A 15366-nucleotide genomic window follows, 5' to 3' on the forward strand; every position below is an offset into this window, starting at 1 on the left:
CCGTCCCCCCAGTTGAAGCAATTCTCCTGCCTCGGCCTTCCAAGTAGCTGGGATTACAGTTTTGCACCACCACGTCCGGCTAATTTTTGTATTTTTAGTAGAAACTGGGTCTCACCATGCTGGCCAGGCTGGTCTTGAACTACTGACCTCAAGTGACCTGCCTTCCCTGGCCTCCCAAAGTGCTGTGATTATGGCGTGAGCCACTGTGCCTAGCTTAAAATTCTAACCAAAAAAACCCTAGATAACTTTATGTGTTTTTCCCCTACTTGGGTTCAGATTCCCTATTTATAAAATGTGCAGATAACGTTTCACAAACAGGAGTCATCATCCCATACTTTACACAGGATATTACTATTTAGGTAATAATTTTTCTCTAGAAGACTACAGTATTTTCCTTAAATCTACTGTCAACAGAAAACTTCTAAAGGATATTCACTTCTGCTTGTATAAATAGACAACAGACTTCAAATAAGGGTACAGACATACCTGAGAATGCAGGAAGATCTTAAAAAGTGTATGTGGACACAGAGCGTTTTAGGAAATTCATTCCCTAATTCTCCACCATCTGCCTTTTCTTCTTCTAAAACATGCCTGCTCACGAGACATCACTCCAGTTCTCAATTCTAGCCTCTTTCATCAAATTTTCTATTCTCACTTTGTACAGACGGTTGTAAGGAAGGGATAGCAGCAAGGCAGGCAGGCTTGTCACTTATCTTTTACCCACCCAGAAGTTTACCTTGATACATGCCCCTGGGCTATAAAATTCTCTGGAATAACAAAATAAGGCAATAAAAAATACTGCAGTTTGGAAAAGTGAATGACTCTAAAGACTAGATAACAAATCCTTTTATAAGTCAGGTAGTTCCCAAGTCTTTGTACTGAAATAAATGAATACTAGTGATTTTTGTACATTGATTTTGTATCCTGAGACTTTGCTGAACTTGTTTATCAGCTTAAGCTTTTCAGCTGAGACTACGGGATTTTCTAGATAGAGAACCATATCATCTGCAAACAGAGATAGTTTGACTTACTCTCCTCCTATTTGGATTCCCTTTCCTTCTCTCTATGCTTGACTGCTCCAGCCAAGACTTCCATTACTATGTTGAATAAACTGGAGTAGTGAAAGAGGGCATCCTTGTCTTGTGTTGGTTTTCAAGGGCAATGCTTCCAGTCTTTGCCCATTTAATGATGTTGGCTGTGGGTTTGTCATAGATGGCCCTTACTATTTTGAGGTATGTTCCTTCAATACATAGTTTATTGAGAGTTTTTAATATGAAGGGGGGTTGAATTTTATTGAAAGCTTTTTCTGCATCTATTGAGATAATCATGTAGTTTTTGTCTTTAGTTCCATTTATGTGATAGATCAGATTTATTGATTTGCATATGTTGAAACAGCCTTGTATCCCAAAGATAAAGCCTACTTTATCATGCTGGATAAGCTTTTTGGTGTACTGCTGGATTCAATTTGCCAGTATTTTGTTGAGGATTTTTGCATGGATGTGAATCAATAATATTGGTCTTAAGTTTCCTTTTTTTGCTGTGTCTCTCCCAGGTTTTGGTATCAAGATGATGCTGGCCTCATAGAATACTTAGCGAGGAGTGCCCCTTCCTCAAATTTTTGGAACAGTTTCAGTAGGAATGGTACCAGCTTTTCTTTGTATATCTGGTAGGGCTATTTATTACTGATTTAATGTTGGAGCTCTTCACTGGTCTCTTCAGGGATTCCATTTCTTCCTGGCTCAGTCCTGAAAGGGTATATGTGACCAGGATATTCGATGCAATATAAATCCTTCTATTATAAAGACACACGCACATGTATGTTCACTGCAGCACTATTTACAATAGCAAAGACATGGAATCAACCTAAATGTTCATTAATGGTAGATTAGATAAAGAAAATATGGTGCATATACACGATAGAATGCTATGCAGCCATAAAAAAGGAGATCACATCCTCTGCAGGAACATAAATGGAACTAGAAACCCTTATCCTTAGCAAACTAACACAGGATGAAAACCAAATACCGCGTGTTCTCACTTACAAGTGAGAACTAAACGATGAGGACACATGGACACATAGAAGGGAACAATACACACTGGGGCCTACCAGCAGGTGGAGGGCAGGAAGAGGAAAAGGATCAGGAAAAATAACTAATGGATATTAGTCTTAACAGCTGGGTGACAAAATAATCTGTACAACGAACCCCCATGACATAAGTTTACCTATATATGACAAACCTGCACATGTACTCCTGAACTTAAAAGTTAAATACAAAAAGACTGAAAGGATATGAAACTAGAAGATGACAGTATTGAAAGGAAAATTGAAAAATCCATAATCATATTAGTAAATTAATCCACTTTCTTCTGTATTAGCTGGGGTTTTATTTTTAAATAATTTTAATAGAAAATCTTAAATAGAAAGAAATTAGACATAAAGAACATAAATCCTTGAAACAATTTCAGAACACACATGCTTCAAAGCATAAGAGGAATATTTACAAAAAGTGACAACAGTTCATATAATGAGTGACTTAAATTTAGAAGCACTGGCATCACAGAGACAGCACTTTCACAATACAAAACATTTCAGTTAAAAAAACAGTGTTTAATCCCCTTCAGATTAAAATGTAAAAGGTTACTTCCACAGTAGCAAAAAAGGGGATAAACCAAAAATGCATACTATTCTTTAAAGCCAATGACTGAAACTAACTCAAGCAGCAATTAAGCCCCAACTAAGCTAAATTCCTGAATAAAACCAAAGAGGTCAGTCTCTCATCTTTGCTCCTAAAAAAATAAATAAATTATTTTATAAATGAATTAATTAAAATTTAAAAATTGAATGAAATTAAGAGCAAAGCAGGCATAACAGAGGAAAGGAATAACAAACTCAAACACAGTTCAATACAAATTATTTAAATTCACAGAGAAAAAAGGAAAATAAGAACAGAGCATCAGAAGTCTATAAGATAACATGAAACATTATAACAACATATGACTAGAAACTTACAGAAAAAGAAGTAGAGCAAAAGGCTGAATAAGTAATGGCTCATCATGTTCAAAAATTAAATCCTAGGCATTGGATTTGTTCGCTGCCAACAAACAAAATAAAAAAAAGAACAGACCTTCTTGTTCCATGAAACCCAAGAAGGATAAATATAAAAATAATAAAACGTAGGAATAACATAGTCAAACTGCTGACAACCAGCATCAAAAAGAAAGTCTTAAAAGTGGTTAGAAAAATGATATACTAGCTTTAGGAGAAGGATGGTAAAAATGACTACTGATTTCATCAGAAACAAAAGAACAGTGAAAATATCTTTAAAGTGTTTTAAAAAGAAAACCCAAAGCTTCTATATAGAGCAAAACAATCTGCTTTACAAGAAATAGTAAAAAAAGTTATACAAGTAAAAGGGAAATCATCCGGATGGATGCGAGAAAAAATGAAGAGCATCTGAAAAGGTATATATTTGGGTAAATAAAAAAAAGAGACTGGCGGGTTTTCGTTCGTATTTATTTATTTATTTATTTATTTATTTATTTATTTTGGTATCCTATCTTCAAAAGCCAAAATAACAATGTTTAAAAAAAGAAAAAAATAAGTTTGGTGGGATTTGTAGCATGATTTGAACCAAAAAAAGCAGAAGTTTAGTAAACTGAGTTATTGTAAAGTTTCACATTTTCCTTAGAGTGGAATACCATATACTCAAGATTGCCTAAAAACATACTGTCCTTGAAGTAGCATACCATAAACTGTGTGGGAGAAAAGGCCTTTTGTGGTATTTAGAGAAAACACTAAAATTACAATAAAAAGAAGTACATGAAAAACAGAGAAGATAAAATGGAATGATGAAAACCTAATGATGTCTAAAGAAGGCGAGAAAAGAGGAAGAGGTGATAAAGAACAGGAGAGAGAAATGGAAAACAAATACCATGGTGTAGACTCAAACCCAACCATATCAATAATTATATTAAATAAAATTTAAATAGACTTGAGCACTTCAATTCAATGCACTTATTAGACTATGTTTTTAAAAACAACAGAAAAAAATGCCTACCTACTGTTAGAGACACACACTTTATAAGGACAATGACAGAATTAAAGTACAACATGAAGAAGACTATACTATGGAAACATTAGCTATAAGTAAGGTGCTGTGGCTATATCAGTACCAGACAAAGCAGACTTCAGAACAGGGAATAGTTCCAACAATAAACATATCCATTTCATAATAATAATAAAGGAGATGATTCATCCAGAAGACATAAAAATTCTAAACATGTATGAACTGCACCTAATAACAGGGCTTCAAAATACATGAAGCAAAAATTACCAAAAAAGAAAACAAAAATAGATAATTAAAATTATAAATGTAACACATTTGTCAGCAACTAACAGAGCAAGGAGGAAAAACAATTTTAATAATATTAACTGGCTGGGTGTGGTGGCTCACACCTGTAATTTCCATACTTCTGGAGGCCAATGCAGGCAGATCACCCAAGGCCAGGAGTTCAAGACCAGCTTGGTCAACATGGTGAGCCCCCCATCTCTACCAAAAATATAAAAATAAGCCGAGGGGGGTGGTGCATGCCAGTAATCCCAGCTACTTGGGAGGCTGAGGCAGGAGAATCACTTGAACCTGGGAGGCAGAGGTTGCAGCAGAGATCACGCCACTGCACTCCAGCCTGGGTGGCAAAGAGAGACTCCATCTCAAAAAAAAAAAAAAAATAATAATAATAATATAAACCAACTCTACATAATCATATTTATAAAGCACTACAATGAATAAAAACAGTTTTCAAATGCAAGTGGAATATTTACAAAACAGATAATGCTGAGCTACAATGAAAATCACTATCAATTTCAAAGGACTAAACACATGCAAATTGAGCTTCCCCTTTGGGCAAAAATGGAGTAAAAGGGACTAGATTTACATTCCTGCCTTAAACAACAAAACACCAGTCCAACTATATGAAACAATGCTTTCCAGACAAAGGGCCAGAAATATTACATGTTCCCAGCAGCCAGAGTAGAAAAACCAAGAAATATACACGCATCAGGTACTCAAAAAGGTTGTCTCAGTAGTGAGGCAAAACTAGCAGAGACAAAAAACTGCTCTGGTCCTACCTATCATACCTTAAGAACCAGCTTCAAGAGATTCAAACTGTTTCCAAGTAACTTAACTACATGTCAGGACAAAATTCAGGAATATATAAAGGATTACACAAATATTCAGCACTGAACAAGGCAAAATTTATCATTTCTGGCATCTAAGAAACAAGCATGCAAAGAAGCAGAAAAATATATCCTACAATAAGGGGAAAAGTCAATCTACATGGAAAAAAATTGAAGACAGCAATAGAAACTATCCAAAATGAACTAGAAAGATGAAAAAGATCAAACAAAATGAACAAAACTTTCATCAGTGACCTAAACGACAACTTCAACTAGCCTAAGAGATATGTAATTGGAATTCCCAAAGTGGAAGGGGGACATAAAAATATCTGAAGAAATAATGGCCAAAAATTTTCTAAATCTGAAGCAAACTATAAATCTACAGATCTAAAAAAATTCAAAGAACCCAATAACAAAAAAACACAAACGGGGGGAAAAATTCTATTGCAAGGCACATCATAATCAAAATGCTTACATCCATAAAAAGAATATCTTAAACTGGGAGAAACATATTTCATTAAGAAGACAAAAGATAAGAATGACAGCAGACTTTTCATCTGAAACCATGCTAGAAGACAGTGGAGCAACATTTCTTTAAAAGTCAATATGGAATTTTATACTCATATGGAATACCTTTCAAACATAAAATAAAGACTTTGTCAGACATATGAAAGAAATAATTTGCTTCCAGCAGTCCTGCACTGAAGAAATGGTAAATGATGTCCTTGAAGCTAAAGGAAAATAACAGATAGAAACTGATCTACTCGAAAGAATATAGTACACCAGAAATGGTAAATAAATGGGTAATACAAGACTTGTTAGAAATCTCCATAATTTAACCACAATTAATAACAATGTGTTGTGGAATATATAAAATATTTAGAAGTAAAATCTATGACATAAAATACTACGGTGGCCAGGAGAGAGAAAATGAAAGTATACTGTTTTTAAGGTTCTTTTTTTTTTTTCTTGGAGACTTTTTTTTTTCTTGCTCTGTCTCCCAGGCTGGAGTGCAGTGGCACAATCTTGGCTCACTACAACCTCTGCCTCCTGGGTTCAAGCAATCCTCCTCAGCCTCCCAAGTAGCTGGGACTACAGGCACACATCACCACACCTGGCTAAATTTTTTTAGTAGAGACAGAGTTTCACCATGTTGCCCAGGCTGGTCTCAAACTCCTGAGCTCAGGCAATCCGCCCACCTCAGCCTCCCAAAGTGCTAGGATTACAGGCGTAAGCCACTGCGCTCAGCCTAAGGTTCTTGTAATACAGATGAAGTAGTATAATATTACTTTAATGTAGAATGTGGTAGCAATTGTATTAAAAACTCTAAAGCAACCACTAAAAAGACAAAAAGTTGTAAGTAATGAATCAACAAAGCATCTAAAATGGAATCACCTAAAATCATGTAAATTATGTTTTCCAACTATAATGCAATTCAACTAGAATTCAATTACCAAAATATATACTTGGCAAAGTATTAATATCCAAAATACAAGCAAACACACACATATACAAATCAGTAAGAAAAAAGAAAAATGATCCATCAGGAAAATGGACACAGAATATGAATAGGTAATTCATCAAACAGAAAACAACGGTGGCCAAATGAAGAAATTCTCAATTGTACTAGTTATTACAGAAATTTATTTTTAAAACACACATACAAACACACAAACAGCATTCGATAATTATCAGACCGGCAGTAACTAAAAAACAGAAAATACCAAGTGTTTATATGGCATAAACCCACAGAAGAGCAATCTGTCAATATCAAACATTTAATAAGGTTAAAACGTGTGCATATTGCCTAATGCAAGCATAAGGAGAAAGGTATACTAAATGTAGTGCTGACACAACTAAGAATTGGGAAGAATCCAAATGCCCATCGATAGAATAATAGATATATTTCTTTTCTTTTTCGAGACAGAGTTTCGCTCTTATCACTCAGGCTGGAGTGCAATGGTGTGATCTCAGCTCACCGCAACCTCCACCTCCTGGGTTCAAGCGATTCTCCTGCCTCAGCTTCCTGAGCAGCTGAGACTACAGGCACGTGCCACCACCCCAGTTAATTCTGTATTTTTTTTTGAGACGAGTCTCTCTCTGTCGCCCAGGCTGGAGTGCAGTGGTGCACACTGCAAGCTCCGCCTCCCGGGTTCACGCCATTCTCCTGCTTCAGCCTCCCGAGTAGCTGGGACTACAGGTGCCTGCCACCACGCCTGGCTAATTTTTTTGTATTTTTTAGTAGAGACAGGGTTTCACCATGTTAGCCAGGATAGTCTCAATCTCCTGACCTCATAATCTGTCCGCCTCGGCCTCCTAAAGTGCTGGGATTACAGGCGTGAGCCACCGCCCCCGGCTCTAATAATAGATACACTTCTGAAACAGATTACTGTAAAGAAGTTAAAATAAATAAACTAAATCTACATTTATTAATATGAACCTCAAAAAGTAAATGAATAGGTATATTTCAAAAGGATAACTACAGTATGAAACCCTTTATATAAACCTCTCATACAAACAATACTTTATATGGTTGTACATACTAACATACACAAGAAACGCATACACATGCTTGAGAAGGATTGTTGCCAACTTCATATGGTGGTTACACTAGGAGAAGGGAATGAGATGAGAGGGGTTTAAGTATGAAAATAATTAATTCTTAAGTCAGATCTGAGATATATGCCAAAATCTTCATTTATTAAAACTAAGAAGGAGTATTTTAGAGTTCCATATTATTTTCTGTACTTTTCTGTATGCTGGAAAGATTCAGGTTAAATAATAATGAAAAGTAAAACAGAAAGCAATAATGTAAAAAAATATATATATGACAGGAAGTTTGCTTCTGACGTGGCTCTCTCTTCAGAAAATAATAGGAAAGAATCTGTAATCTAGTAAAACAACTGTGTTTCTTCAATTCCAAGCCAAAAAGGAAACAAAGACTAATGCTGGCATATTAGAAGGTAGGAAGGTTATCAGTTCTCACTTTCACTATGTAATTATCTGCTTTTGGTATGGTAGCCCACACACATCTTTTTTTTTTTTTTTTTTTTTTTTAACTTTAAGTTCTGGGACACAAGTGCAGAATGTGTAGGTTTGTTACCTAGGCAATATCATCCAGGACATAGGAATGGGCAAAGACTTCATGACTGAAACATCAAAAGCAATTGCAACAAAAGCCAAAATTGGCATATGGGATCTAATTAAACTGAAGAGCTTCTGCACAGCAAAAGAAACTATCATCAGAGTGAACAGGCAAGCTACAGAATGGGGAAAAATTTTTGCAATCTACCCATCTGACAAAGGTCTAATATCCACAATCTACAAGGAACTTAAAACAAATTTACAGGAAAAAAAATAAACAACCCCATGAAAAAGTGGGCAAAGGATATGAACAGACACTTCTCAAAAGACACTTATGTGGCCAAAAAACATATGACAAAAAAGCTCAACATCACCGATCATTAGATAAATGCAAATCAAAACCACAATGAGATACCATCTCACATCAGTCAGAATGGCAATTATTAAAAATCAAAGAAACAATAGATGCTGACGAGGCTGTGGAGAAGTAGGAACACCCACATACATCTTTAAGTGTGCCTGTTACGAAGTGGTCCAGAGAGCCTCTCTCTTACTACCTCCGTTGGGGGTGGAGGGGTTAAAAATTACAGTTTTCTCCTAAAGTAGAAAAGGAAGAATCATTAGCTTAGTTATATAGGAAGGAATCAGGGATTCCAACTGCTTCTTAAACAGATTCTCAACCAATCATTCTGTTTTCAGCCTTTACTGTATCAGATACCTGATGGTCCCAATCCCAGGGCCTCTGCTCCACAATATAAATAGGGTCAGTTCTTAGCTTTCTCCCTATTGCTGGTGTAGCATTCAGTTTCCTCAGATCTACTAATATATTACCTTTTGTCCGTCTGTTTCATAGCTTAGTAAACATTCCTGAAAATATATCTTCTCTCATTTTTATTTTTATTTTTTGCCTCTTTAAAATTCCTAATTTACTGTCATTTTCATCGTTTCAAAATGGAGCAAGGTAACTGCATATGTTCAATCTTTCATATAAAGTCATTTTAGGGCCGGGAGCAGTGGCTCATGCCTATAATCCCAGCACCCTGGGAGGCTCAGGTGGGAGGACTGCTTGAAGCCAGGAGTTTGAGACTACTGTAGGCAACATACTGAGACCTGTATCTACAAAAAATAAAAACAAAAATAAACTAGTTGGGTGATTTAAAAATTAAAAAAAATAGTGGCGTGAGTGGGAGGCTGAGGCAGGAGGATCACTTGAGCCCAGGAGGTAGAGGATGCAGTGAGCTATGACTATACCACTGCACTCCAGACTGGGTGGGTGACAGAGGGAAACTTTGTCCCTTAAAAAAAAAAAAAAAAAAGTCTTTTCTATTACTTATCACCATGTGAAAATACGTGCTTTACGATTTAGTTCACAAACACACGCACATAGCAGAACTTTAGCTTGTCCACAGCCCTTAACACAACCCCTGGCACATAGTAGATGCTAATAGAAAACTACGGTTAAAACCGTAAGAGAAATTCCCATGAACCCCACCTCCCAAACAGACAAAACATGGGAGACAACTCATCCTGGCTGGCTCAACCTGACACACCTTTCTCCTACTAGCAGATCCCCACCACAGTGAGTGGGATCCAGATCCAAGCTAAGTTAATCATAATCTAGCCACAAAAATTTTTTAACTGCAGTTGGAAACAAAAGCTCCTTTTTTTCTTTTATCAAAAAACATGCATATAAACCAAGAGTGCAAATGACATTATTATCCACCATGTGATAAAGAAGTCTGTAAGAAAAGAAAATCAGAGCTGTCCCAATCAAACAGTCACAAGGGGCACAAAAGAAAGACTCTCAACAACATTCAAATCCCTAATCTCATGTACTTGTAGCATTCCAGAGAAGCCATGGTTCTAATCTTCTCAAAGTTTGGTTGTTCAACTATTCCTTTTTGTGTGTATGTGTTATTCACTCCCTTACTGTGTCAATAAATACTCCCTTTATGTTTAGCCTCAGGGTAGTATTTGCTTATGCTAAGGTGTGTGTTGCTTATATCACACTCAATTCCCAACACTTGCAATTTCACATTTTACATCTTTAACATTTACATAAAATAAATGGAATTTTACATTACATTAAATAAGATATGTTTAGTACAGATCTCTTTAAATGCTCTTAGTTATGCCATACACTACTGTTGCTACCAATGGACACCTGCTGAAAGAATTTTATGTAGATAAAAATAATCTCTATTTTTCCTCCAACTCTCACATATGAAGAGGGGATGATATGGCAAGAAAGATACTCATTAGAAGACAAATGACCAACAAAACTATTTCCTATGAAAATGAAACTTTTCTTTCTGAAGATTTTTAACACTCAGCTTTTGTTAATAAAAACTGGTCATTGCAAATAAGTTATAATGTATGGAAATTGTTCTTTAAGTTACTAAAAGGGGAAATCTAGCAGAAGTGACACTTTGTAGCTGTTTCTAGCTGAGTAAAAATGAGTGGATTAGTGAAGCTATCCTATCATTTTTTAGATCTTTTTCATTGCAATAAAGTTCACCATTTAAAATATTTTTTAAGGTTAGCTACCACTTACTGCTTCCAGTTGTTTCTTCTTCTGCACTAGTAACTCCAACATAAGATTGACATTGGCCAAATCAAGGTTATCTTGGTCAGTTCCCAACAAATCTTGAAATATCTGCCACCTGTGGCCATTCTAAAAATGAAGAAAGAAGAAACAACAACTTCCTAAGAAGACTGTTTTAGAGACTAAAACAAATGTTTACTTGCTACTTCCTAATATGCTCATTACATAGACACCAAAAATACACTGCAATGTTCCAAACTACTCCTTCCTAGCTAGCGGCTCCCTACTGTCTTCTAGTTATAACTTAAACACTATTTCTTCTCCCTTAAATGAATTAAGACAACAAATATAAAAGGTGCATTCGAGAATATTCTAAAGCTGTAATTTACCTTCAAAATAACTGAATTTAATTATTTGTCTAGCCATATTTTCAATTTTGCATGTAGTAAGGTATTAAGCTCATTTGCCTTTGTAATTTGGGACTAAGCCTTTAAAATTGAGAATCTTTCAAAGGTTTGTTTTTGTTTTTCTTTGAATATAGACAGACTCTCACTATGTTGCCCAAGCTAGTCTCAAATTCTTGGGCTTAAGTGATCCTTCAGCCTTGGCCTCCCAAAGTTTTAGGATTACAGGTATAAGCCCAGCCTCGACAGTTTTTTTGAAAATATCTAACCATTGTTTCACCACGCAATACAATCCTTCAAATGTCAAGTATTAAAAGACAAATGTTTCAATATAATCCTACCAGACCTTTCAAAATAGAAGCACTCTAGCAAAGTATTACAGATAATGCAGTTAAGAAAGTTATTTGACTAGAACAATCCTAACAATCTCCGTTAAGAAAAATCAATAATATATTAAACTTTAACGTCTAACTAATATTAAACCAATAAAAACAACAAAATGAAATGTATTAAAAATAGTAATAAGAGTTGAAACATACGGTGCTACTCACTGAGTGGTCCAATTTGAACCTCTTTTCCTCAAATCTTTGCTTTTGTTTAAGAATGAGTTCATTCACTGAAAACAGAAACAAAATAAAAAGCACAAATAATTTGTATTTTTGTTAAATGTATCGTGTAATTCTTCAGTTTAGATAGATTCTATTTTACCTATACACAGCCTCCAAATTAAAAACATGCTAAACAGAAAGTGTTAGCTTTTTATTTTATTTCAAATTAGAAAACAGTTGTGCTGCAGCTGCTATTACTACAACTACTATTACTATAGGAGAATTCTTCAGAATATGAATTTTCCCTTACAAGTTTCTCAATGATGACGCTACTGGCACCTGAGAGAGAAATCCTCATTCACCATATGAGACCATCACATGCCCCATATGGTAACAAGGCATGAGTAACTAAGTATCTCCTATGAGCTAGGCACTAAAGACTTGCATTTGTTCTTTCTCTTTGTAATTTTTCTAAAAATGCCATGGAAGACACTTTTAGTTACCTATCCAAAGACCATCCTACTCTTTTTCTTGATAATAACATGACTTTTTTTCCAAGTATCAGACTGCCATATAACTTTCAGAGAAGTTAGATCTCACCCCAACCCCATGTATTACTTTGACTAACCTAAGGCAATCTAGTCATTCATGCCCTTGCCAGTGGTTGACGTGGGGTTAAGTATGTAACCCAATTTTGACCAAAGAGAGATGTGCTATCTTTCAGAAAGAAAAGGATAGGAGAAAAAACCATGCCTTCATAAGGGGTATCTGAAACTGCTCAGAGCCATCTTGTAATCTCAAGAATAGCCAGCCAAAAGACTAAGGTATACGCTGGCAATGGAAGAACAGAACAACAGAAAGAACCTGATAATACCACTGAACCACTGATAACTAGCTCTAGAAATTCTTTTCCTGTGAATCGATACATTTTCCATAATGTTTAACCACTTTAAATTGGATTTTTCAATTTTTCTACAACCAACAAATATAAACTGACACAAAAAACTGATTTTTTTTTTTAAAAGGGAAACTAGTACTAGGCTAGGTAGGCACTTTATAGACAATATCTTACAGATTATTCTCCCCAATTAGAGATGAATATTAGCACAGAGAGCATTAAGGAACTTATGCATGGTGACATATACAATGAAGTAGTACTGAGAATATAGACCCAACTGTCTGATACTTCCCACTATACCACAATGCAAGTATAAATATTTTTGAAAACACCAAACAGATACCAAGTTCATAAGGATCCAAGCTTCAAAGATACAATACAAGGCCTCAAGCAATTCAGACAAGCAAGACAGATTCATATGATACAGTACTTATAATGTGATAATCAGTACTATCATTAAAATAGATTTACAAAGTATACACACAGAGATCAATCAAAATGTTAACAAGCACACTTCATATAGAAGGCAACATTAGAAATGGGCCATAATAGGCACACAGAGACTCACTAAGCAAAAATAGGAGTTAAGAAAAATTCAAGTGAGAGAGGGGGTGTGTGTGTGGGGGGGGTGTGTGTGTGTATGTGTAAGAGATACGATTTAAAATCAATATAGAAGTGAAGAAAAATTCAGATGAGTAAGAAAGTGTGTGTGTGTCTGTGTGTATGTGTGTGTGTAGGAGATACAATGATTTAAAATCAATATAGTAATCCCAGCACTTTGGGAGGTCAAGACGGGTGGATCACCTGAGGTCAAGAGTTCAAGACCAGCCTGGCCAACATGGCGAAATCCTGCCTCTACTAAAAACAGAAAAATTAGCCCGACATGGTGGCACGCGCCTGTAGTCTCAGCTACTCGGGAGGCTGAGGGAGAAGAATCACTTGAACCTGGGAGGTAGTGAGCCGAGATCGTGTCATTGCACCCCACCGAGCCTGGGAGACAGAGCCAGACTCCATCTCTAAATAAATAAATAAATAAATAAAATCAACATAGCTAAAACAAGGGTCAGAGTGATCTTGTGAATGATTCACAGGGATTAAGAACTAAACCTGCAAATGTAGGCAGATCAGAGTCAGATTGTGAAGGGCCTGAACTGCAGGTACCTTACACAAGGAAAGTTATTATAATCCAGAAAAAGTAGAGAGCATGAAATAATTCAGTGGGAATAAAGAGGAATAAGTCAGTAAGAGGCCAGTGTCCCAGTTATGAATTTAATTTAACCATCTGAAGAAAAATAGTGACTGTTAAAAACTTTATATGAATATACCACATTGAATTTTACCAAGAAATCTTATACACCATTATATTTGATTCTCAATAACAATACTGTAAGATCAAAATTTTTTTTTTCAAAAGCAGCCCTATTAACTAAAGATCAAGCCTGTATTTATTTATTTATTTATTTATTGAGACTGTCACAGAGTATGACTTTGTCACCCAGGATGGAGTGCAGTGGTGTGATCTTGGCTCACTGCAACCTCCGCCTCCCAGGCTCAAACCATCCTCCCATCTCAGCCTTCCCAGTAGCTAGGACTACAGGTGCACACCACTCCACCCAGCAAATTTTTGAATATTTTATAGAGACAGGGTTTCGCCATGTTGCCTAGGCTGATCTTGAACTCTTGGTCTCGAGTGATCCATCTGCCTTGGCCTCCCAAGTGCTAGATTACAGGCATGAGACACCAGCCAAAGTAGATCAAGCCTATAAAGGCCACGAAATTAAACCGCAAAATAAAATTACAGCAAATGATGGCAAAAATAAAGTGTAAACAAACAATGTATTAACTGGCTTGCCATATCATATAAAGACATTTAAATTCTATATTTACCAAACTTAAGTTTTTTACTACTGCATCAGATTTTTCATGGAGCTACTTGAAAAAATGGTTATTTTTTTCTTTTTTAAAAACGATAGCCTAGGCTGGGCACAGTGGCTCATGCCTGTAATCCCATTACTTAGGGAGGCTGAGACAGGCAGACAGCTTGAGTCAGGAGCTGGAGAGCATTCTGGGTAACACAGCAAAACCGTGCCTCTATAAAAAATGGAAAAATTTGCCAGGTGTAGTGGTACGTGCCTGTAGTCCCAGCTACTCAGGAGGCCTAGGTGGTAGGACTGCTTGAGCCCAGGAGTTCGAGGCTGCAGTGAGCCATGATCGCTCCACTGTACTCCAGCCTGAGTGAGAAAGAGATGCTGTCTCAAAAACATAAAAATTTTTAAAAAACTATATCCTACAACAAACAATGGTTACCCACAGAAAATAAGTGATTTTATTTAGTACACTTGACTTAAGTGTTTCTTCATCAAGGATTATTTTATTATTTTTCTACTTCAAAAATTTAACAGAAAAAAATCTCTTAAAATGCAAGGTATATACACTGGACTTAACATTCAAATGTCAATATATAAAATATATGAAAGTCATTAGAGTCACACATTTAGTGGGAAAACCCTTTCAAATCTATGTCACAACTTACAAACAAGAATAGCAAAATGGTGAATTCCATTCCATAACTTTTAAAACTTATTTTAAAAGCAATGCTTACCTATTAGCAAAAGACAGCAGCTAGCATCTTATTTATACTATAAAGCATTTTATGATCAATGTCTGTCTTGTCACCATTGTGGTCCCTGACGCATAGTTGGCACCTGGTA

At 35.9% G+C, this 15366-nt stretch overlaps 1 protein-coding gene across 9 annotated transcripts in view; it reads right to left on the reverse strand.

Annotated features, from left to right (window-relative positions):
* Positions 1–15366, reverse strand: part of COP1 (COP1 E3 ubiquitin ligase) — a 281153-nt gene that overhangs the window by 226380 nt on the left and 39407 nt on the right. For 5 of the 9 annotated variants that reach the window (XR_011611267.1, XR_011611266.1, XM_011746113.3 and 2 more), the window contains exons 4-5: positions 11749–11825; positions 10815–10934 (exon numbers count right to left, since the gene is read on the reverse strand). The exons of 2 other annotated variants lie outside the window; for them this stretch is intronic. Coding sequence is in view for 5 of the 7 variants with exons in the window: in XM_011746113.3 (XP_011744415.1) it covers positions 10815–10934; positions 11749–11825 (197 nt within the window). In the remaining 2 variants the exon portion in view is untranslated. The remainder of the gene's footprint in view (positions 1–10814; positions 10935–11748; positions 11826–15366) is intronic. 2 more of the 9 variants (XM_011746116.3, XM_011746114.3) reach the window with 1 other exon arrangement.

The sequence above is a fragment of the Macaca nemestrina genome, chromosome 1, assembly GCF_043159975.1.
Source record: "Macaca nemestrina isolate mMacNem1 chromosome 1, mMacNem.hap1, whole genome shotgun sequence".
Classification (NCBI taxonomy): Eukaryota; Metazoa; Chordata; class Mammalia; order Primates; family Cercopithecidae; genus Macaca; species Macaca nemestrina.